This window comes from Nansenia antarctica, assembly GCF_963989245.1.
Source record: "Nansenia antarctica genome assembly, chromosome: 8".
In the NCBI taxonomy this organism is placed as follows: domain Eukaryota; kingdom Metazoa; phylum Chordata; class Actinopteri; order Argentiniformes; family Microstomatidae; genus Nansenia; species Nansenia antarctica.
In genome coordinates, this window is record NC_137678.1 from 7604687 (window position 1) to 7628925 (window position 24239).

Here is a 24239-nt window from a genome sequence, read left to right on the forward strand (position 1 = left end):
TGCCCGATGCCGAGAAGTTAGTCCATGCCTTTGTCTCCTCCAGGCTCGACTACTGCAACGCACTTCTCATCGGGATCCCTAGCAAGAGCCTTCAGAAGCTCCAGTACATTCAGAACAGCGCTGCTAGGATCCTGATGAGAGTGCGCAAATACGATCACATCACACCCATCCTCCACTCACTACACTGGCTTCCCATCTCCTCTCGGATCATTTACAAAATCTCACTGTTCACTCATCAATGCATTCACGGCAACGCACCCCCTTACCTCAAGGACCTGGTCAAATCCCACAGCCCCTCCACTCGCACTCTCCGCTCATCAAATGCAAACCTCCTCAAACCCACCAAAACCCACCTCCGCTCCATGGGAGACCGGGCCTTCTGCTCCATCGCCCCCGAACTGTGGAACGCCCTCCCTGCCCACCTGAGAGCACCACAATCGGTCGACTCTTTTAAGAGCGGACTTAAGACTCATCTTTTTAACAAAGCGTTCCAGTAGCCAGATTTGTATTTATTTTTTTCTTTCGTTTTATGCCACAGTGTCTTTTTAACCTTTCTGCTTTTGATGTTTTTAGTGATCTTTATTGTGTTGTGCTGTTTTTGTTTCTTTTATTGACTGTAGCACTTTGAGATTCTTGAAATGTAAAGTGCTTTATAAATAAAATCCATTATTATTATTATTATTATGCAAGGAAATTCTAAAAAGTTTTTTTTTTAAAATCATACCAAATACTTCTACTACAATCATTTAAACAACGGTGCTTTCTCAACCCTCACCATGGCTTGTCTCCGACACTGACGTAGACGACATTTCTTTTTTTCCCTTTTTTAATAGCTTTTAATTTGAAACAGAGAGCGGAAGTGTTGATAAAAAATAAAAATAAAAAAGACATATTTACATTGAAACGGTAGTGTATGTTGCTGGTATGATGTCTTTCTTTCTTTCTTAATTCTTTTTTTTATTTTTTTATTACTGATAACATTTTATTTAAAAAAAGAAAAAAAATATTTAAATTTCTTTATTTTCAAATATGAATGACATTTTAAAATGTATGGACATCTTTGTACATTGTGTTGCAATCTTCTTATGTCAAATGTGGATTAGAAAAGACAAATGTCAAAACAAAAAATAATTCAATGCTGCCATCTTGTGTTAAGTTTAGGTCAACCTTAAAGTTGTGCATTACACATTTAGTGCTAAAACAGCTTGCCATCATTCCTACAAACTCACCTCACAGCGCATTGTTGACAGATTGCAGTTCATTGACAGTTAAGTCTGCGTGCAGCATGGGTTCCAGTCTTTCCATTTTCTTATTGCAGTATAAGTAGTTACTGAAGACCGACAAGTTACCATTGTTGCTCCTGCCTGTCCGCATTTCATCAAACCATAAAGAAATGCAGCTGTCATAGCACTGAATGAGGTGAAACTGTAGGCGTGACAAACTGAATGACGTCAAATTGGCATGACATAAGCTGAATCTTATGTTTGCGTAGATCCCCTATAATAGGGGCCCGATTACAGGCGCCTCTGGGACATGAGGATGCCTCTAAGGGTGGGGGTGCAAACATGTTTGTGAGGGTGGTAGGATGTCTGTAAACTGGAGGTATGTCTGTAGTGGAGGGGGCAGAGGGAGCTGCTGAACTACAGCTGTCTGATGCATCAGAGTCTCAGAGCCCAACATCACCCTGATCTGGAGCCTGCAGAGGTGAGAGAGAGAGGGCAGAGACACTTGGTGTGAGGTCAGCCCAGGACCAGGGGTCCCCAGTCTACAGAGGTCCTGAGGACCAGGGGACCCCAGCCTACAGAGGTCCTGAGGACCAGGGGGACCAGGGGTCCCCAGCCTACAGAGGTCCTGAGGACCAGGGGACCCCAGCCTACAGATCAGCCGTGTGTGTGTGTGTGTGCGCGTGTGCATGCGCAGGGGTGATGAGTGAGCTGCGTAATCTCATGACCCATGTTGCTGACCAGGGGCCAGGCACTTACGGAAGGCAGTGGCAGCACCCATCTGACCTTACTTGCAGGAATTACCGATCCCGATTTGGTAATGAAACCCCATTGTTCTCCCTGGATGATTGGCAGTACCAGAACAAATTAATTAAAATTAAGCCCTACAGGGCCAGAGGTCAGCCCAGGACCAGGGGTCCCCAGCCTACAGAGGTCCTGAGGACCAGGGGACCCCAGCCTACAGAGGTCCTGAGGACCAGGGGGACCGGGGTCCCCAGCCTACAGAGGTCCTGAGGACCAGGGGACTCCAGCCTACAGAGGTCCTGAGGACCAGGGGTCCCCAGCATACAGAGGTCCTTAGGACCAGGGGACCCCAGCCTACAGAGGTCCTTAGGACCAGGGGTCCCCAGCCTACAGATCAGCCGTGTGTGTGTGTGCGCGTGTGGACTGTTGTTCTTTGTTCAGAAAAAAAAAAAGAAAAAAAAGGGAAATAATGCAATGTTGTAATGCTATTGTTAATGTTTGGGATTGTTATTGTCAATGGAATTGCAGACGGAGATGCAAGCATGTCATTTGCAAACAGCTAAAGGAAAGGAGATGTTACATATAGGCATTATGTTAGTAGCCTGTGTTACAGGGACACCTAGGGGTGACCTGATAATGTTGCATATAAGACCCGGATGTTGTATGTGGGCGTGCGCGGGAGGAACCGCAGTTTAATAAAAGTCATACTGAAACAGTTTTGGGTCGCTCCACCGCCAAAAAATCTCACTCCAAACTTTTGGTGAAACTTGGCAGCCCTGCAGATTCACCCAAGATGGCCGCCAGCATAACAACACAACCAGACTCACCTAAGATGGCCGCCAGCCTTACAACACAACCAGACTCAACTAAGATGGCCGCCAGTCTTACAGCACAGCCAGACTCACCTATGATGGCCGCCAGCCTTACAACACAACCAGACTCACTTAAGATGGCCGCCAGCCTTACAACACAACCAGACTCACCTAAGATGGCCGCCAGCCTTACAAACACTCTCCAAGTATATCCAGCTGCGGACATCACGCCTATCACCCGGACGCTTGATGGACCATATTTGGTTGGAGTGGTTGGAGCGCGTCATCATACCGCGCCTGCATATTTGCATATTGCGCCTGCATATTTGCATAGACTACGTCATCGCAAATCATTTATGCAAGAAATGTTTATACTAAGGATAGTTGATTGTTGAAGTGACTGCATGAAAAGGTAATTTTGTGGCTTATATGCCTTGTTGTGATTTTAATAGATAGCTGGAACTCAGCCATATGTTTTACGTACCATTTTCTAGCATTGACTAATTTTAGATGCACTTGAATTCTACAGGGAAAGGAGGTTTTCATTGCTGACCTTCATGTAACCGCAACGTGGGTCCAGCCCCACAACTGTGATCCCATGAGCCATTTCCCAGTAAGTCAAATGATTGAGCCGGTATTTGAATAAGATAAACAGCTATGTAGACAACATTGTATCCAGCATTACAATTGGCATGCCCTTCCAAACAGACAAACAGACTGAAGAACTGCTTCTACCACAGGGCCGTCAAGGCCCTGAACACAGCAAAGGCCTAAGTTCTGGGCCCAGGACAGTCTGGACGGATTGTATGGCAGCTAGTGCTGAGGCACAAACATGTACATTTCAAGCCTGCAAACTGTGACACTTTAAATAACGTGAAAAAATAATTTTGTGCAATATGACAACCCTAGTTGACTATCTGTGCAGTATAGTACAGTGGATTGTGTACATAGCTTTTATTTATGTAAACCAGCTCCTTACCTTCTTGTGATTTTATTCTTTTTCTAAAAGTGTTTTTTTTCTTCCCTTTCCTAACACCAGGGGAGCCACCCCTCCTAAATTTCGTTGTTTGGTACCTGTACTGTAGCAATGACAATAAAGTCCATTCATTCATTCATTCATTCATGGGACATCAGCACATTAGCTGTGTTGGTCCTAAATACCTTCTTTTTTTTTTTAAACTTGATTTCATCAAGGTAAATTAAATGGTTTCCTAACACTAAGCCAAAAAAACACTACATGTATGAGAAAGGACTTCATCAAATTATCATGTAATTCATAATCATGCACACCCCAGTTAAGTGTTGGATAAAAATGATAAATGCAGTACATGGTTTTGAACAGGAACATGCTGATCAGAAGGATGCCCTTATCCTTCCACTGTGGGTTCCAGGCCACTTTGTCCTGTGTGTAAGTGTACTATACCCATATATACAGCCCGTTCCAAATTATTATGCAAATGATATTTTTCTCAGATTTTCCTAAATAGTCGATGCAAATGACAATCAGTATAATTTTCAAGTCATCAACCGTTAGAGTATAATTCAAATTTTATTCAACAAACCTCCCAATGATAACAGTATTTTTCTAAAAAATAAAAAACTCAAAATCCACTGTTCCAAATTATTATGCACAACAGAGTTTCAAAACATTTTATAGGTTGTAAAGAACTACAAATGGTAATTTTATGAATTTAGGGTTAGGAGGTCATATTAGGAGGTCATATTTACTGAAATCAAAAGCTATTTCAAACAAAAACATCTTAACAGGTCAAGTTACATGTTAACATAGGACCCCTTCTTTGATATCACCTTCACAATTCTTGCATCCATTGAACTTGTGAGTTTTTGGACAGTTTCTGCTTGAATTTCTTTGCAGGATGCCAGAATAGCCTCCCAGAGCTGCTGTTTTGATGTGAACTGCCTCCCACCCTCATATATATTTTGCTTGAGGATGCTCCAAAGGTTCTCAATAGGGTTGAGGTCAGGGGAAGATGGGGGCCACACCATGAGTTTCTCTCCTTTTATGCCTATAGCAGCCAATGACACAGAGGTATTCTTTGCAGCATGACATCCTGCATTGTCATGCATGAAGATGATTTTGCTACGGAAGGCACGGTTCTACTTTTTGTACCACGGAAGAAAGTGGTCAGTCAGAAACTCTACATACTTTGCCGAGGTCATTTTCACACCTTCAGGGACCTTAAAAGGGCCTACCAGCTCTCTCCCCATGATTCCGGCCCAAAACATGACTCCGCCACCTCCTTGCTGACGTCGCAGCCTTGTTGGGACATGGTGGCCATCCACCAACCATCCACTACTCCATCCATCTGTGTTACATAAATAAAGGCTATGTACACTATCCACTATACTATACTGTACAGATAAAACACTGTGCTGTACTCTATGCTATGCTATACCTATTCTAACATTTCCTATTTCTCTGCAACCTTATGTACCCTAGGGTTGTCATATTGCACATAGTGTTATTGCACATTCATTTAAAGTGTCGCAGTTTGCAGGCTTGAAATGTACACATTTGTGCCTCAGCACTACACCTGATTTTTCAATCCAGCAGCTGCCATCAATCCGTCCATCCGTTTCCCAGTAAGTCAAATGATTGAGCCGGTATTTGAATAAGATAAACAGCTATGTAGACAACATTGTATCCAGCATTACAATTGGCATGCCCTTCATGGGACATCAGCACATTAGCTGTGTTGGTCCTAAATACCTTCTTTTTTTTTTAAACTTGATTTCATCAAGGTAAATTAAATGGTTTCCTAACACTAAGCCAAAAAAACACTACATGTATGAGAAAGGACTTCATCAAATTATCATGTAATTCATAATCATGCACACCCCAGTTAAGTGTTGGATAAAAATGATAAATGCAGTACATGGTTTTGAACAGGAACATGCTGATCAGAAGGATGCCCTTATCCTTCCACTGTGGGTTCCAGGCCACTTTGTCCTGTGTGTAAGTGTACTATACCCATATATACAGCCCGTTCCAAATTATTATGCAAATGATATTTTTCTCAGATTTTCCTAAATAGTCGATGCAAATGACAATCAGTATAATTTTCAAGTCATCAACCGTTAGAGTATAATTCAAATTTTATTGAACAAACCTCCCAATGATAACAGTATTTTTTTTAAAAAATAAAAAACTCAAAATCCACTGTTCCAAATTATTATGCACAACAGAGTTTCAAAACATTTTATAGGTTGTAAAGAACTACAAATGGTAATTTGATGAATTTAGGGTTAGGAGGTCATATTAGGAGGTCATATTTACTGAAATCAAAAGCTATTTCAAACAAAAACATCTTAACAGGTCAAGTTACATGTTAACATAGGACCCCTTCTTTGATATCACCTTCACAATTCTTGCATCCATTGAACTTGTGAGTTTTTGGACAGTTTCTGCTTGAATTTCTTTGCAGGATGCCAGAATAGCCTCCCAGAGCTGCTGTTTTGATGTGAACTGCCTCCCACCCTCATATATATTTTGCTTGAGGATGCTCCAAAGGTTCTCAATAGGGTTGAGGTCAGGGGAAGATGGGGGCCACACCATGAGTTTCTCTCCTTTTATGCCTATAGCAGCCAATGACACAGAGGTATTCTTTGCAGCATGACATCCTGCATTGTCATGCATGAAGATGATTTTGCTACGGAAGGCACGGTTCTACTTTTTGTACCACGGAAGAAAGTGGTCAGTCAGAAACTCTACATACTTTGCCGAGGTCATTTTCACACCTTCAGGGACCTTAAAAGGGCCTACCAGCTCTCTCCCCATGATTCCGGCCCAAAACATGACTCCGCCACCTCCTTGCTGACGTCGCAGCCTTGTTGGGACATGGTGGCCATCCACCAACCATCCACTACTCCATCCATCTGTGTTACATAAATAAAGGCTATGTACACTATCCACTATACTATACTGTACAGATAAAACACTGTGCTGTACTCTATGCTATGCTATACCTATTCTAACATTTCCTATTTCTCTGCAACCTTATGTACCCTAGGGTTGTCATATTGCACATAGTGTTATTGCACATTCATTTAAAGTGTCGCAGTTTGCAGGCTTGAAATGTACACATTTGTGCCTCAGCACTACACCTGATTTTTCAATCCAGCAGCTGCCATCAATCCGTCCATCCGTTTCCCAGTAAGTCAAATGATTGAGCCGGTATTTGAATAAGATAAACAGCTATGTAGACAACATTGTATCCAGCATTACAATTGGCATGCCCTTCATGGGACATCAGCACATTAGCTGTGTTGGTCCTAATGTAGGGTGTAAAAGCTTAGCGGTTACAATGGAATGGTTTAGCAATGTGGCTGTATGTTGTTTATAGCAAAGCATAACTTGATATCAATAATCTGACTCCAAGTAATTTAATTGAGGCAAATGAGGCTTTAATAATACGGTGAACTTTTATTAGAACTTTTATTAGTAACAATTAACACATAATTGTTACTTTACAATTAACACATACAAAAAAAAAGATTCTGAGTGGGGCAGAAAGTAAGGAGAAGAATGGAGAGAGGGCATGTCAACAGGGCATGGGCCGGATTAGAACACATGCCGACATGCCTGTGACCAGAACACCAGGTGTCACCACATTCTTGAGACCTTGTCAAAGACACTGCATTTCGTGACGTTAGAATTATAAGGTTCTATCTCCATTTTTGTCAATTTTGTTTTTTACATAATCTGATCCATTAGGTGTTTATTAATGCCTTCGTGGTGTTGTTTTAAAAATGTTTACATTTTTGAGTTAGTAATTAATCAAATACAAAGGTTCCATCTCACAAAACATAATAATAATAATAATAATTCATTAAATTGATATAGGGCTTTTCCGAGGCTCAAAGACGGTGACAATTGAATGTAATAATGGAATGTAAAAACTTTGACGCTCAATATCTCTGAACTACCCTAAACGGAGATAGAACCTTATCATTCTAAACGGAGATAGAACCTTATAATTCTAAACGGAGATAGAACCTTATAATTCTAAACGGAGATAGAACCTCATCATTCTAAACGGAGATAGAACCTTATAATTCTAAAAGGAGATAGAACCTTATCATTCTAAACGGAGATAGAACCTTATAATTCTAAACGGAGATAGAACCTTATAATTCTAAACGGAGATAGAACCTTAGAATTCTAAACAGAGATAGAACCTTAGAATTCTAAACAGAGATAGAACCTTAGAACATACATTTTTAATACACAATACAATACTTTCAAATATTGTAGTTTCTTGGGCTTGGAGGGTTTGGGACTCGACTCAGGCTTCTGACTCACTACTTTGGGCTCAGGTGTGGCTACCTTCTTTGGGCCTGCCACGACAGATTTCTTGCTCACTGTAATACAAATATACGCGTATGAGTGCACCAAATTCAAACAGTCACTGATTGCATTACAGGGTTCGACAGTAAGGCTTTTTTACTTGTAAAACATTCGCCGGGTTTGTTTGCGCGAGCCCAGACGTTGCTGATAGATCCTGGATATTTTTACCTGTGTGCAGGAAGAACAACAGACAGCGCAGGCGCCAGACCAGACTAGATGATCCTGAGTGAAGATATTATCAAAGCGTACGGGTGATCGACAGGCGCGTACGCTTTGATAATATCTTCACTCCACGATCATCTAGTCTAGTCTCGCGCCTGCGCCGTCTGTTGTTCTTCCTGCACACAGGTAAACATATCCGGGATCTAGCAGCTTCGTCGGGCTCACGCAAACAAACCCGGCGAATTTGTTACTTGCTCCGGGCAAGTAAAAAAGTGTTACTGTCGAACCCTGTATTATAAGAGGAGAAGGAGAGTGGAGTAAAACCACAGAGTAGAGTACTCTAGATGTCTTCTCTCCTAGGCCTTGTTACTGTGAGTTACAGTAGATCAGTCATAGGCTTCAAGGCCATTAAGTTGAGATGTTTATGCCAATGGGAGGTTGGCACAAAGAGTTGAATTAAGCGTATATTTGAAATTAGGATTCAGGCCTATACAAAACAGCCTGCTCTGGTGGGGGGAAATGATCTTCACAGAAAGATGTATTGTGTTTTTCTACCTGCAATATCACTGTTATGTGTTATGAAGGTGATGTATGTGTGTTAGTATGTACATAATAATTGACGTGTGTTATTGATTTGTCTATGACAGTAGTGTGTTAAGGTGTTGGTCTATGACAGTAGTGTGTTAAGGTGTTGGTCTATGACAGTAGTGTGTTAAGGTGTTGGTCTGTGACAGTAGTGTGTTATGGTGTTGGTCTGTGACAGTAGTGTGTTATGCTGTTGGTCTATGACAGTAGTGTGTTATGGTGTTGGTCTGTGACAGTAGTGTGTTAAGGTGTTGGTCTATGACAGTAGTGTGTTAAGGTGTTGGTCTATGACAGTAGTGTGTTAAGGTGTTGGTCTATGACAGTAGTGTGTTAAGGTGTTGGTCTGTGACAGTAGTGTGTTAAGGTGTTGGTCTGTGACAGTAGTGTGTTAAGGTGTTGGTCTATGACAGCGGTATGTTAAGGTGTTGGTCTGTGGTTGAGGTAGCCAACCTCTGGGCTCCAGACTGGGCCGTCTCAGCTAGCCGTCTCTCCAGGTTCTGGATCTTCTCCAGCGCTGCCTGGAGGGCCTCCTCCGCTTTCAGGGCCCTGACCTCTGAACTCTGGGCACCGACCTCTGAACTCTGGGCATGGACCTCAACCCCACTGACACACACACAGAAATACACGCTCACACACACAGTCTTGAAACCATACATGTCAACAAATGTGGAAGTACCATAATAATAATAATCTTGACATCATCATAAACAAACAGACATGCTGCATAAAAGTAATAAAAGTAATAACTCACAGATCCATCACGGTGGCCAAGGCATCAAAGGCTGTCTGAGTGCTGTCAGTGTGTGGACAGACAACCATCTCCTCAGCCTGACACAACAAACACACAAGTAAAAAAATAAAAAAATAATATGTTTTTAGGGCATTTCTGCTTTATTAGGATAGAGACAGTAGAGATTGACAGGAAGTATGGGTGAGAGAGAGGGGGGGGATGACTTGCAGCTGTCGATGGCCGGAATTGGACCAAGGACATGGCGATGATATGGCATGGATGGTTGACTTACTTATAATAGACATGCTTTATCTATTGTACACAATCTAACTCTTGTTCAATCCGAGGGCGTGATACAGGGTCAGAGGTCATACCTGGGCCTTGAAGTTGGCCTGTGTCACCCCGATGAACTCCAGCTCTGGGAGGTCAGGCAGCTGCTTCACTTCTTTTTCATTGCTCCCAACAGCAGGGTCTGCAGCCTAAAACACATCAGGGTTCGACAGTAACGCTTTTTTACTTGTCCGGAGCAAGTAAAACATTCGCCGGGTTTGTTTGCGCGAGCCCGACGACGCTGCTGGATCCTGGATATTTTTACCTGTGTGCAGGAAGAACAACAGACGGCGCAGGCGCCAGACTAGACTACATGATCGTGAGTGAAGATATTATCAAAGCGGATGGGTGATCGACAGGCGCGTGCGCTTTGATAATATCTTCACTCCACGATCATTAGTCTGCTACAATGAGAGTGTGATGTGTGTGTGTACTGTTAGAATTGGGAAAGGGGAGCTCCTCACCTGGGGTGTGGCAGGGGTTTGGGTGCAGGGCTCTGGGGTTTGGCCCACCACGTCCATGTCTACTTCCATCCCTTCAACAAACACACCCTCGCCCAGATACAGGGTCACAGGGTTGAACTGGTCACACAGCTGAAAGAAGAAATACGTTTGACACAACAAATGGATGGATGCAATGGATCATTGTTGTTGAATGGGATATATACAGTACATGTATAAGCAAGTGTATGTGTGTGTGTGTGTGTAAATGGTAAATGGACTGCACTTATATAGCGCCTTTTTTGCTGCTCCAAAGCACTTTACAACGGCCTCTCATTCACACACACATTCACACACCAATGGCGGCAAGCTGCCATGCAAGGCACTGGCCCGCTCACTGGGAGCAATTTTGTGTGTGTGTGTGTACATTACTGACCTCTGAGTTGACTGCAGAGGGACAGGAGAGCCCGTGGCCCTGGCTCTGCAGGACACTGTGAATGTACACGTCCTCCTCCGTGTCTGTCTCACACAGGAAGACCTGCAGGAAGTCTGCGTGGTAGCTGTGCAGAGCTGCCCACAGGAGGCGCTCACAGCACAGCTTCCGGAAGGAGCTGGTAGCGTTCAAACTCCAACTGCCCTGGAACACCAAAACACAGGCTTTTAATATGGAATGGGAGATAAGAGTGCTATCTGGAAGTCAATGGGACTATGGGAGCAATACAATGTTAAAAGCTTGGGGAGATTGGTGGTCAATAACAGTGATATGAGATGTGTGTGGAGCCTTACACCCATAGGCTTGATTCCACTGAGTGATGAGGGGACCGCTTGGGCCGGGAGCTCAGAGTAACAAGACCTTGGGGTGAGAAAGCAGAGAGATGTAGGGGGACAACAGCAAAACAGACAAGGAGGCCTAACACTTGTCGTTAAAATGACTGTCACATTTACAGGACATTGATTTTACACTACAATATGTGGCAAGAAGCGGTCTCCCACAAAAAACCCAAAACATTTTAGTCTAGCCGTAGTCAGCGACGAAAACTTTGACTGAGACTGCACTGGAATGTTTTTATCAACTGGAACTGGACTGGAACTAAGAAACATGGAGGTGACTTCTTCATCTAAACACCAATGACTAAAAGTGACTAAAAAGCCTGCCAATATTAACACTGGTCTAGTGAAACCTGCCCATTGACTTTCATTGCTCTCTGTCTGAACTGGACCAGAAGAAGCCTACTTGAGGAACTTGAGGCTGGTCCTGTCCACAGTGGTGAGGTCCCCGAAGTCCACGTAGTACACCTCCACCTGGGTCTGGCTGAGGACGCGGTGGATGACGACCCGGTAGAACCACTCGTCTCTGGGAGCCACGCAGCACACCTGGCCCTGACGCACGAAACGTGAGGGAAGGGAGTACCGCTCCGACACCTCGAGATAGGTGTAGCAACTCCTAAGAGGAAGAGGCGTTTCCCACAAACTCTGACATCATCTTGCAACTCGTTACATTACATTTTGGGCATTTAGCAGCAGACGTCTTTAACCAAAGCGAACTGACAACAAATAGATTTGTCTAAGTAAGTGAATCATATATCCATCAGTCATGGTAAGAAAACATAATCTATGCTAGGACCAGGAGCCATTGGCAGTCGCAATGCTAGAATAATTTTTTCTTTCTTTTTTATTCTATTCATGGTTCTATGTTACCACTCCAGATACAGGAATCTGACCGGATCATATGTGTGGTGGCCTGGGAAAACCCGTCGGATGTCGCTGGCGTTCGTGGCAAAGAGCAAAAATAGATGGAAATGTCCTATTTCTGCGATTTTGATATTATGTGGTATTCTAGTACTTTGAACTATTATGGTGAATAAACATTTTAAGAAAACAAAAGAGAAAGTACTTATTTTTATGTTTTTGTGGTGGGTAGTTTGCTAGCGAAACAACGTCACGTGTCTCATTCTCAGTTAAGCAACGCACGCACACATGAGCGAAAGGAGAGACGATACTTCCACCTGTGTTATTGCCAGTTTACTGATGCTCACAATAAGCATAAAGTAATAAAATCTTAACTAGAAGACACACAAATGGATCTGTCCCTCGCATACCGACGAGGCGAGCAGACTAACACCGCATCACAAGCAGACAAACGAGACCGGCCGATCTGCATAGGCTCCTCCCCCGACCCGGAGGAGAAAGGGGTCGGGGGCAGCATGGGGGCAGCATTTCTCACCTTTCACTTTTTTTGACATGATACATTAAAATGCTCATAACTTTTTTTAAATAAAGGGCTATCTCAGTCATTCAACCAGTTATGAATAGCTGAGAACTTCTAATTTATGGAAATATTAAAAAATGAAAATGTCAAAATGCCACCATGTGAAGGGTTTTCCCAGGCCACCACACATATGGTTACGTTCCAGGTCACCTAGGGGCTGCACAGATCAGCATTGTGCTTGCTGCTACTGTACATGTGGTTGCCTGAGATGTTAAGACTCAAGGTATTGTGAGATCTGATAATCTGCAGCATGACTACAATGAAGGCAACCATTGACTCTATATTCATTTCCCATTCCCAATGGGAAATTAAAGTAGAGTCAAAAAGTAGGGCTTTGGGGAGGGCCAGGGAGATCATGGCTGACCCCGCACACCCAGGCCACAGCCTCTTCGCCCCGCTCCCCTCAGGCAGGAGGTCACTAAAGACTGTGAAGGCCCGACACGCACACAGCTTTTTCCCCACGGCCATCCGGCTCCTAAATGCTGCTGCTGGTGTCCCCCCCCCCCTTGCACTATGATCAGGGGTGCAAACTGGTGATGGCCCAAAAAGGTGAAAACATTTTTGGGTGGCTAACCTTTGAATAGCGCTAGCACTAATGGTGTTAAATAGATACCGCTAGCACTAACGGTGGTCTAACAATGATGCATGTGTAAGTAGCGGCAGCCCTGACCTCAACACCTGCAGAATTACTTCGAAAACAGTTTACTGTGACTGTGTTCTCTATGCTGTCTGGAACTGTACCTAGCTCCCTGAAGCAAAACGTTATTTCAACTGCAGCAGAGTTTAGCAGACAGGGAGATTAGCTAGCTTGTGCATCATGTGACATGGATGAGACTTAGACCCCCCCCACCACACCCAAAACATTTTTTTGCAGATCTACACAATTCACATGGATGACCTATTTTGAGATAAAAATGGCTAATTTAGCAGAAAGGTGACAAGTTTGCACCCCTGAATGATGTTGGTTTGCACTGTCTTGTCCTGTCTTGCACCTGTCCTGTTGTAAACTGCGCTCCACTGTCCCAAACCAAATTCCTAACATGTTCACATGTCATGGCAATAAAGTCTTCTAATTCTGATTCAGTCATGTTTCCTCCCCGGTCTAAGCGGCACAGTCTCCTCACCTCATCTCCACCATAATGCTCTCCAGGGCGCGGGCCTCCCGGGTCTCGTGGAAGCGGATGTAGAAGTTACTGGGTGACTCCACGTGCTCCACCAGCACGGCTATCACCTCCCTAGGGTCCCTGGGCGTGGGCGCCCTCAGGCCCTGGCCCCGCAGGGCGTCCAGAGGAACCATACCTGCCATACACCGTACCTGCAGGGGAGGGAACTTGGCCACCATCTAGAGGAGGGAGAAACACACAGCCATGAGTGTCCACAAACACACACACACACATGAATGTGCGTGTAGACACACACACACACACACGCACACGTACACACACACACATTTTTATTGTCACCACAAAGACACTTTGTGGATTGAATGGGTTGTCCTTGAACATTTACAATCACCAAAGAAGATGTACAGGAGGTGATCAAAGATGTACAGAAATCAAACAACATCTATTCTTGTGAAATGCGTTTCGGTTTCAGCCTCAATTGTCTAGTATGTATTTGGTCCAGCTGCCCCCAGGGGAAACAGAAGCTACGGACTGACCTTGAACAAAAGGGCAAGTAGGACCAGTTACTCTTCTTAGACCAGAGTCAGATCGTGAGTTTAGAACGATAAGGTTCTATCTCCGTTTAGGGTGGTTCCGAGATATTGAGCGTCAAAGTTTTTACATTCCATTATGTTTTGTGAGATGGAACCTTTGTATTTTATTAATTACTAGGGGTGTAACGGATCACGGATAATCCGAGATCCGTACGGATCGCCCCCCACGGTTCGGCACGCATGTGTACCGCGGATCAATTGCAAAATGTAACCAAGTAATAATATTACTTAATATTAGTTAATATCCCTTGTAAATCACAATGTAGAGTTGCCATGAAAAGATAGACGCGACAGTTGCGTGCTTTGTTTTACTCTAAAGCGCGATGATAGGTTGATAATGCAAAAAAAAATCTAGAACAACAAGGCTGCGTTCGTAAATTCGCTCTGGAATCTGATCAGCATTCATGGAACGCCTCTTGTCCAATCAAATTACTTGGTCCCTTTATGACGTCGGACCCAGTGTGCTCTCCGGCGCTCTCAGAGCAAATTTACGAACGCAGCCCAAGTGTTCATGGCGAGTCCTGCTAATGTTGGCGACAGAGAAGAACTCGAAATGCCTCCCTCGTCATTTAAATCCCATGTATGGGAGCACTTTGGCTTTGCTATCAATTATAACAATGAGGGACTGTGTTATTGGAAGTGTGGTCGATAAAAAAGTTACGGTGTTTAAGCGTTGTGCAACGAGAAAGTCGTACGAGCATGGCCACCCATTTGCCGTGACATCACCCTGGTGTGTTGATGGGAGGCACGAAAAAGTCAGCTTGACAACTTCTTATAATGTAGCCAATTTTTTCATACCATGTTTAAAGTAAGGTTTCACTTTATTATTTAGTTAAAAGTGGCATAAAACATGTTTATTTGTCTGCTTTAAAGAGCCCAGTGATTCACTGCTGCAACCAGGTGCCTCCTCCCTCTCTCCTACTGCATCATTTAAGTTGAATGTGTGTTTCTGTTTAATATGTAGCCTAATGTTTGAGTGTAGAATATGTTATGTATATGTATATATATATATACACACACACACATATATATATATATATATATATATATATACCAGTTTTGACATCTTGAATGTTGTTGGGTTTTACACAGTAAAAGTGGTGTTTTTACAGAATTCGAGGAAAAAGCTTTTTATTTTTATTTTTATGTTTTGTGTTGATCCGAAAAATGATCCGATCCGTGACTCAAAAACCGTGACACGATCCGATCCGTGAGTTAGGTGATCCGTTACACCCCTATTAATTACGAACTAAAAAATGTCAACATTTCATGTCAACACAGGCATTAATAAACACCCAATGGATCAGATTATGTAAAAAACTCAATTTTGGTTATAAAACCGTATAATTCTAACGTCACGACCTGTCTTCTCAGACCCGAGTCAGACGGGTCTCTTCTCTCACCTGTTGGAAGGTGGTGGTGGTGATGCGGAGGTCTGTCTCTGACATCAAGTCGTTGTCGGCGGCGGCCTCTCCGTCCTCCCCGTCCTCCTCCTCTCTGCGCCCCTCCCAGGGCGACTCCCCAGAGCTGAAGTAATAGCCCTGGCTGGAGGGGTTCAGCCGGTCACCCTGCTCAGCATCGCCGGGGGTGTCGGGCTCTACAGCCCCTGGCCAAAAACATCACATCAACAAACCTACGGACCTTTGGGGACAGAGCCTTCAGCGTGGCTGCACCTACCCTCTGGAACTCCCTCCCCATAGTGATCCGCAATGCCCCCACCCTGGACTCTCTGTTCTCCAAGGCCTTTGGCCCCTAGTCACTGTTTCAGTTTTGTTTTGTCCTGTTTTTGTCTGTCTGATCATTCCCTTGAATTGTAAAGTGTCCTTGGGGTTTCTGAAAGGCGCTATATAAATTAAAGTTATTATTATTATCAGGGTGCTGCGTTTATAGAATGCCATGAGCTATAAGATACAGTACTCAGTTCTGCCCCTCCTCTTCAAATGACCCTTCCCCCAATGGGACAAATGGCTGTGAACTCTCAATAATGTGGGAACGCAATGGTATTAGCTGAATAGAATAGATAGGATGCATTTTTTACATTTAGCAGACGCTTTTATCCAAAGTAACAATACAAATTGAAACCATCGAGCTGACCTGGTTGCGTGTGGCCGGTGTGTTTGGTGTCGGTGATCATCCAGTGGGGGCCCTCTTCCCCTGCCATAGGCCGCAGATACAGCGTGTCGCTCAGCGCACCAACCATCTCCGTCACGCTCAGGAAGCCACTCTGGGCCACCGGGAGCTCCTCCCCAAACATCCTCTGTTGACCAGGGGGAAATGGTAAATGGTAAATGGACTGCACTTATATAGCACCTTTTTTGCTGCTCCAAAGCGCTTTACAACGGCCTCTCATTCACACATTCACACCCATTCACACACCAATAGCGGCAAGCTACCATGCAAGGCGCCGGCCCGCTCACTGGGAGCAATTTTGGGGTTCAGTGTCTTGCCCAAGGACACTTCGAAATGTGGCCAGCCGGGGATCGAACCGCAGATCTGCCAACTTTGTGATCATTAGGCGGCGACTCTACCTCCTGTGCCACAGCCGCTCCGTAAAGTAGAGTGGAATATGTGTAACAAAGGAAACTAGTATAATTACCTTGTATTCGGCATGAAGATCATGTATTGATATCCCTTCACTGTTCTGAGCAACAACCTAGAAAGAAGGAATCTTCACTGTCACCATCATGTGTGACTAGAACATTAGGAGTTTTCAATGATTTCGGTATCCACCCATAAAGGGGCAACTCAATAGTCTGGCTCCTGACTCATTTACTTAAACGAATGTATTGATTGTAAGTCGCTTTGGGAAGATGTAAACTGACCTGGCGAAGGTTGGCCTTCAGCTCCTCACTGACGGTGCCCGCATGGCCGTTCTCCAGGATACGCTGCCTGAGCTTCTCCTCCAGCTGCATCGTGGCCAATCAAACACAACACATTCACTAGTGGTGATTGGGTGAGTTCCCATTCATATAAATGTGAAGTGCAACGAGACCAATAATCATATCTCATTAAATGTTCTTCACAAAAAAACATGACTTCTAGTAGGAGTGAACTCTACAAGCATTTAAAGTAATGTTCAGGGGTGCAAACTGGTGATGGCCTAAAAAGGTGACAACATTTATTTTTTGCCTGAAAATGAAGAAAATTATCAACATGGTCGATTCACATGGATTTACTATTTTGTGGTAAAAACCGCTAATTTAGCAGAAAGGTGACAAGTTTGCACCCCTGAATGTTACAGTTTCACATACAGAACATTTACTATGAGGTAAAAAGAGAAACAGACTCACTTTTATGACACATTTTTCAAATAGCTGCCCCTGTTGGATGAGCTGTGGCTCAGGTTGTGTCAATTCCATGTCCTGGTGAATTCCATGTCCCCCATGGTCCTGGTGTCCCCCTGAGCTGTTAGGGACAGTGTTCTCAGGACCAGAGGCCATGTGATTCTGTACTGGAGTACCAGAGGGTTTTTCCACAGGAGCTGAAGACAGACAAAATGTTACATTAGTCACAACCAATACCAGATCACTACTGTTTACATTTTACAGTTACACCCATTTACATTTTAACCATTTAGCAGTTAAATTGTATAATAATGAAAATACCACCGCTCATCCGTGATCAGACTTAGCTGAGGTGCTGGAATTGAAGAGTATCAATAAAGTGCAAAAAAAACAGCATCCGTCCGCACTCAAATCTGTGCAAATAAACCGTAGTTTATTGCACAAACTTTCAGTCATAAACCTTCTTCAGGCATAAAGCAGACAATTTCCCAAATTTCGGCATAAAGCATAAAGCAGACAATTTCCCAAATTTCGTTGTATGGTACCTGTACTATATCAATGACAATAAAGACCATTCATTCATTCATTCAATTGAATGCAGTGGTATAAAGGCTTCAAACAACATCACTTAATTAGCCAATGCACAACATCTGTGTCAAATATTTCACCTAGTGGCTAGGCATCATGGGAATTGTAGTCCTAGATTTAGTGGACTACAAAAACATGTGTTCATGAGACAGGAAACACCTAAAAGTACATGAAATATTTACAATATATACTTAACAGAACAAAAAACAATAGAGAAATGCTACAAACATGCAGACATCAGGCAGTAGCCATCATATAGCATAGAACATAGTGTCTAAAGTAATTTATTCATAGCACAACACATGTAGAAATACTCATTCAAGCCTAGGCGTTGTAAACGTTCTAGGGTGTGGATCCAAAAAAGCTCTCTGGCATAACCTCCTGTCCGAGGGGTAATTTGCTCTATGCCGCCTGAACCATTTAGCAGTTACCATTTACCACTTAATTAGAGTTTACAGGGACAGTCTCCCTGGAGAAAGTTAGGGCTAAGTAACGTACTGAAGGGCACACTAGTGGTGGTGTTCCCAGGCGAGTCCAACTTATAGCCATGTATAGTTAAAGGTATAAAACAGGGATACTGAATGATAGCATGCCCATGGACACAAGTGCTAAATGTAGTCCTGCTCAGAAAAAAGCCTTCACATCAGGTGCCTCAAACGCATACATGTAAAGAAAAAGTAAATGTTAAAAAGAAAACGTGAGTTTAGAATTATACAGTTCTATCTCCGTTTAGGGTAGTTCAGAGATAATAATGAGCGTCAAAGTTTTTACATTCCATTATGTTTTGTGAGATGGAACTTTTGTATTTTATGAATTACTAACTCAAAAATGTCAACATTTTAAAAATAACACCACACAGGCATTAATAAACACCTAATGGATCAGATTATGTAAAAAACTCAATTTTGACCAAAAATGGAGATAGAACCTCATAATTCTAACGTCACGATCTGTCTACACTGTAGTACCAACCCACCTGTGTCTACCGCTGTCAAGGGGGTCAGCTGTGGTCGAGGTGGCTTTATCTGCCCCGTCCTCACCGCCGTCCCCCCACGCGATGCCATCAGCGCCCCACCCTGCGACGCCGTCAGCCCCATCGCAGGTGGCGCCACCTTCAGGGTCAGCAGGGAGCCCGTCCGGCTCTGCTTGATCGCCACCAGGTCCGCCGCGGCTGCCAGCATCTCCGCGACGGAGTAGAAGCCGAGGTTGAAGACGCGCAGCGGGTGGCCGAAGCGGCGGGCGAAGCCGTCCTGCAGCTCCGACAGACCCATGGGCCCCGGGGCGAGCAGCTGCCGCAGCTGTGAGCGCAGCTGAGCGGGCAGGGCCGGGGGGGCGTGGCCCCGCCGGGGGAGGGGGCTGGCGGGGAACAGTTGTTTCCTGTAGTGCGGGGAGAAGAAGCCCATACCGCCCCTGTGTGGTTTGTTGGTCTTAGGGACACGCTGCCGGGCCACCATCTCCCCTATGCGTCGGGTGCTTTCGTCCATAACCGCTGCAGAGGGACCAAGGGATGGGAGGGAGGGAGGGAGGGAGGGGAAGAAAAAGCGAGGCAAAGAGTTGGGTTGGAATAAAGTAGTATTTTCGTGCATACGTGTGTAATTTTACTCTGTGCAGGTCATAGTACTAAAATGGTAATGGTAAATGGACTGCACTTATAGCAACTTTTTTGCTGCTCCAAAACGCTTTACAACAGCCTCTCATTCACACATTCACACACACATTCACACACCAATGGCGGCAAGCTGCCATGCAAGGCGCCGGCCCGCTCACTGGGAGCAATTTTGGGGTTCAGTGTCTTGCCCAAGGACACTTCGACATGTGGCCAACCGGGGCTCAAACCGCCGATCTGCCAACCTTGTGATCATTAGACGGCGACTCTACCTCCTGCGCCACAGCCGCACCACTACTAGACTGGGCTTACCTTTCAACACCAAGCTGCCGTCTTCCAAAAAGTCCATCTTCACCACGTCAGGCATCTCCTTGATCATGTCCATCACGCTGTGGAAGCCGAGGGACCTCAGAGGCAGCGGATGGCCCACGATGCAGAGGTAGTCCCGTCTCAGGTCGTCCGGGGACAGGCCTAACTTGGACGAGTTGAGCACGGAGCGAACATCCTTCTTCAGGCCCCACAGTAGCTGGTCTTGGGTCATCATTATTAATGCCTGTGTGGTGTTATTTTTATAATGTTGACATTTTTGAGTTAGTAATTAATAAAATACAAAGGTTCCATCTCACAAAACATAATGGAATGTAAAAACGTTGACGCTCAATATCTCTGAACGACCCTAAGCGGAGATAGAACCTTCTCATTCTAAACGGAGATAGAACCTTCTCATTCTAAACTGAGATAGAACCTTATCATTCTAAACGGAGATAGAACCTTCTCATTCTAAACGGAGATAGAACCTTCTCATTCTAAACGGAGATAGAACCTTCTCATTCTAAACGGAGATAGAACCTTCTCATTCTAAACTGAGATAGAACCTTATCATTCTAAGCGGAGATAGAACCTTATCATTCTAAACGGAGATAGAACCTTATCATTCTAAACGGAGATAGAACCTTCTCATTCTAAACGGAGATAGAACCTTATCATTCTAAACTCACGAGATAAGTACAAACCTAGTAAGACCATAGACATTTCAAAAATGTTAGTGACAAAATGAAAGCCACGTTTCTTAGGCTGCTAGCTAGTAACTACTCACGCCCAGTTTTTATTTTAAGGAGCAAGTTCAAGTTGTAAAAGAAAGTTATCTATTAATGTTGCTGGCGAATAATAGTGTCTTCTATGGATACAATGCAGTTAGCGAAGTCTGTTATTATTCACGAGAGAGGAGTAAATAACATCAACTAAAGACTAAAGATGTATTTAGGTTTCTAAGTCGCTGTTATCACACTTGAGCTAGTAGCCTAGCCTAGCATTTCAATTGACTTCAGCTAGCGAGCTAATTAGCTACTATGACGCATCTGTTTTATCAACATTGTACGACAGTTACAGCTTGTAGAATACTTACTAAGCTGTCTATTAATATACAGGTTATTCATTTAGAATCGTCTACGTTCAGACAAATTAGATCATCGTTAATATTATTATTATTATTTACCTTAGAAAGAGAGGTTAGATACAGAAGAATGAAGTCTGGAAGTGGAGTCTTCAATCAGCAACGCGCGTGCAGGTGTCAATCAGGCATCACGTGCAGGCAGGGGCGCCGCTAGGGTGGGTGGGTAAATTAGGACGATTCTAAGGGCCCATCACTGACAGGGGCCGAAGAGAATCATATTTTAAAATATATTATATTTATAATAATATTATTATTATTATCATAAGGAAGTTAATGTAGCCGACTTCAAATTATAATTCTATGTATTAAAAAAAGTCACAAAAGAAACAAACTGGAGTTTTGTTTCTCTTATGTTTGACAAAATTAAGCCTTATTATTTACCCCCCTCTATTTATTCATTGCATGGTTCAGTCCACCGTTAATCAGCAGCGCACGTGCAGGTGTTAATCAGACATCACGTGGTGCCACGCAGCAGACTGACGTCATTATCACGTTGATTTCAGTCATGACCAGATATATACTCCTCAAAAAAAAGTTTGGAAACGTTATGTCTTGTAAGGATCATGCATTCGTGGAATGAGCAACACAGATAAACGTGTGGGTAGCGCCCCCCCCCAAAAAATTGCCAAAATCCCCTGCAATATGTGGCATAGTTGTGGCATGCAAAGTCATAGCATTTTTGGTCAGGGACTTTTTGAGCTATTTGACCAAAGCCAGGAAAAGAATAAGAAGAAGTAAACCACCAATAACAATACTACTACGTAGTAGGAATAATAATAATAATATAATTTGTATAATGATTCTAACTGGATTTGATTCCCCAATCAATTGTAATGTAAAAATAAATTACTTTTACTGAGTTTGGGGCCATAATGATAATCAATTACTTTCTTTAGAGGGACATGGAGGTCAATAACTAGTAATTTAAGTGTGTGTGGGAGAGGATGTGTGTCTTTCCTGGTCTGAAAACAGAGAAGAACTTACATCAGCAACAAACGTCTGAGTCTGCACATTCCCATGACGGGCACTGTGACTCCCAAGACATTTACAATACAGTTTTTTACGGTCGCTAAGTCGCAGTGTTCAATACTGAAGTCACAGAGTCACAACTCTTCATACAGTCAGCAAAGCAGAAGTCCATGTGGACCAAACTGCGACTCTTACTCTGTGATTTGTGCATTGCTTTCATACAGAATGCATTCAATGACCACGTTCTCCAAAACCCATAACACTTCTCTCATTCAAACTCCCCCACCTGCAAAACACTATGTATTTGCAACACATTTTTCCAATGTTAACATACTGTGTTCAAAACAGTGAAGAACACATTCAAAACAGAATGATTTGGTGCATTTTTGCAGTAATCATATTCCTATCATATATGACAGAAAGCTCGCAATAAACAGTTTTTTGCACAGTGTTTGAGTGTGCAGATGCTGTTATTTTGCACTCTATTGATACTCTTCAGTTCCAGCACCTCAGCAAAGTCTGATAAGGGATGAGCGGTGGTATTTTCACTATTTGCAGTAATCATTTTGAAATGTCTAGAAAATATTAGCAGAATATATACAATGAAATGAAATAGACTAGTTGCATTGCCAGGGAAGACATGAGATGTGACCAGATGCAGAACAGAGGGTGGACCAAAAATCTCAGGAGTGAGACATTTTTGGTGTGATTGCTATTGTATTGTAGCCCTGGAATTTCTTTTTTTTCTTTTTTGTTTGAACTTTGTGAGCATTTTCCACAAGTAAATGTAGTGTAAATGTATCACTAATGATAAAACCTCCGATGCTAATACTTTATTCCTGAGGGAACTTGCCTTTGGATTTGTTATGGAAAAGAGAAGAGACAATCCCAAGGATGAAGATTTGCCAGCTGAATGGATTTGCTGCTTTTCCTTAGTGCTATTTCTTTCTCCCCCCCCCCCCCCCCCACACACACACACTTACACACACACACACTTACACACACACACACACTTACACACACTTACACACACTTACACACACTTACACACACACACACACACACACACACAGCCAAACCCACACACACAGCAAATAAAGTAAAACAAATGACAGCCTTTGAGAGTCAAACAACATAACCCACAAAGTAGCCCGCAAAGACAAGAGTTTGACAGCCTCACAACCACAACAGATGTTGTTCCAAAGGGAGTGCGCTTTCTGTTGAGCAGGCACTGTTGAACACACATGAATGAAACTGAAGAGCCATTGGAAAATGTCATTAAGTTAGACTGTTAAATAAGCTTCAGAAATGCAATCATTGAGATTTATTCCTTGACATTTAATCCAGCCAAATTTTGACAAAGAACATAAAAAGTTGCCGGAAGCTAAATCACACAGTGAATAAAAAGGACCAACTTCATTGTGCCTTAACATAAAAAGATCAGCTGATATTGATCCATAATTTGGACAAGTGCCACGTTATTGACAGGAAGACAAAATATGTTAGGCTGACCATGTTAGGCATATTCCACCTAGCATACTTAATGAAAATGCAATGAGTCATTATGGAGGAATACCACATGGGAAGAGCCACACAGAACAGTGTCATGAACAGTGCTAACAGAAGGACACCGGTCCCTGCAGCCCCCCAAAGGCAACTCTCTGTTGGTGCAACTTAAGCTCCTGGCCGTCACAATGGCAGATGGGGTAAACCATGCCATGACGTGGAAAATAGACATCTTGTGTTTTTAATGGCAAAGAAGACTTCAAGCAAGACTATGCGGTCTGCCAAACTCACCAAAAGTGAAGCAGAGGCAAGTGTTGAAGAATTCTACCATGCCAGCCCACTCAGTGTGAACGCCGGTATAAAAGCAATATTGAAATGGTATCATATAACCAAACTGATTTTATAATTTTAGTATAGTACTTTCATTTGCAATAACAGACACAGTCATGTTTA

General features: G+C 43.4%; 1 protein-coding gene across 1 annotated transcript; it reads right to left on the reverse strand.

Moving 5' to 3' along the window:
• Positions 1-1545: 1545 nt before the first annotated feature.
• On the reverse strand, positions 1546-20399 carry LOC308163791 (tudor domain-containing protein 5-like; the record flags this gene model as incomplete). The annotated part of the gene is made up of 16 exons (XM_080537983.1): positions 1546-1696; positions 9345-9497; positions 9646-9722; positions 9999-10103; positions 10419-10547; positions 10831-11031; positions 11181-11247; positions 11629-11838; positions 13788-14005; positions 15784-15977; positions 16475-16637; positions 16977-17033; positions 17203-17286; positions 17671-17861; positions 19229-19741; positions 20171-20399. 16 exons carry the CDS (start codon positions 20397-20399, stop codon positions 1546-1548), a joined length of 2742 nt encoding a protein of 913 aa, XP_080394109.1.
• Between the last annotated feature and the right edge of the window lie 3840 nt (positions 20400-24239).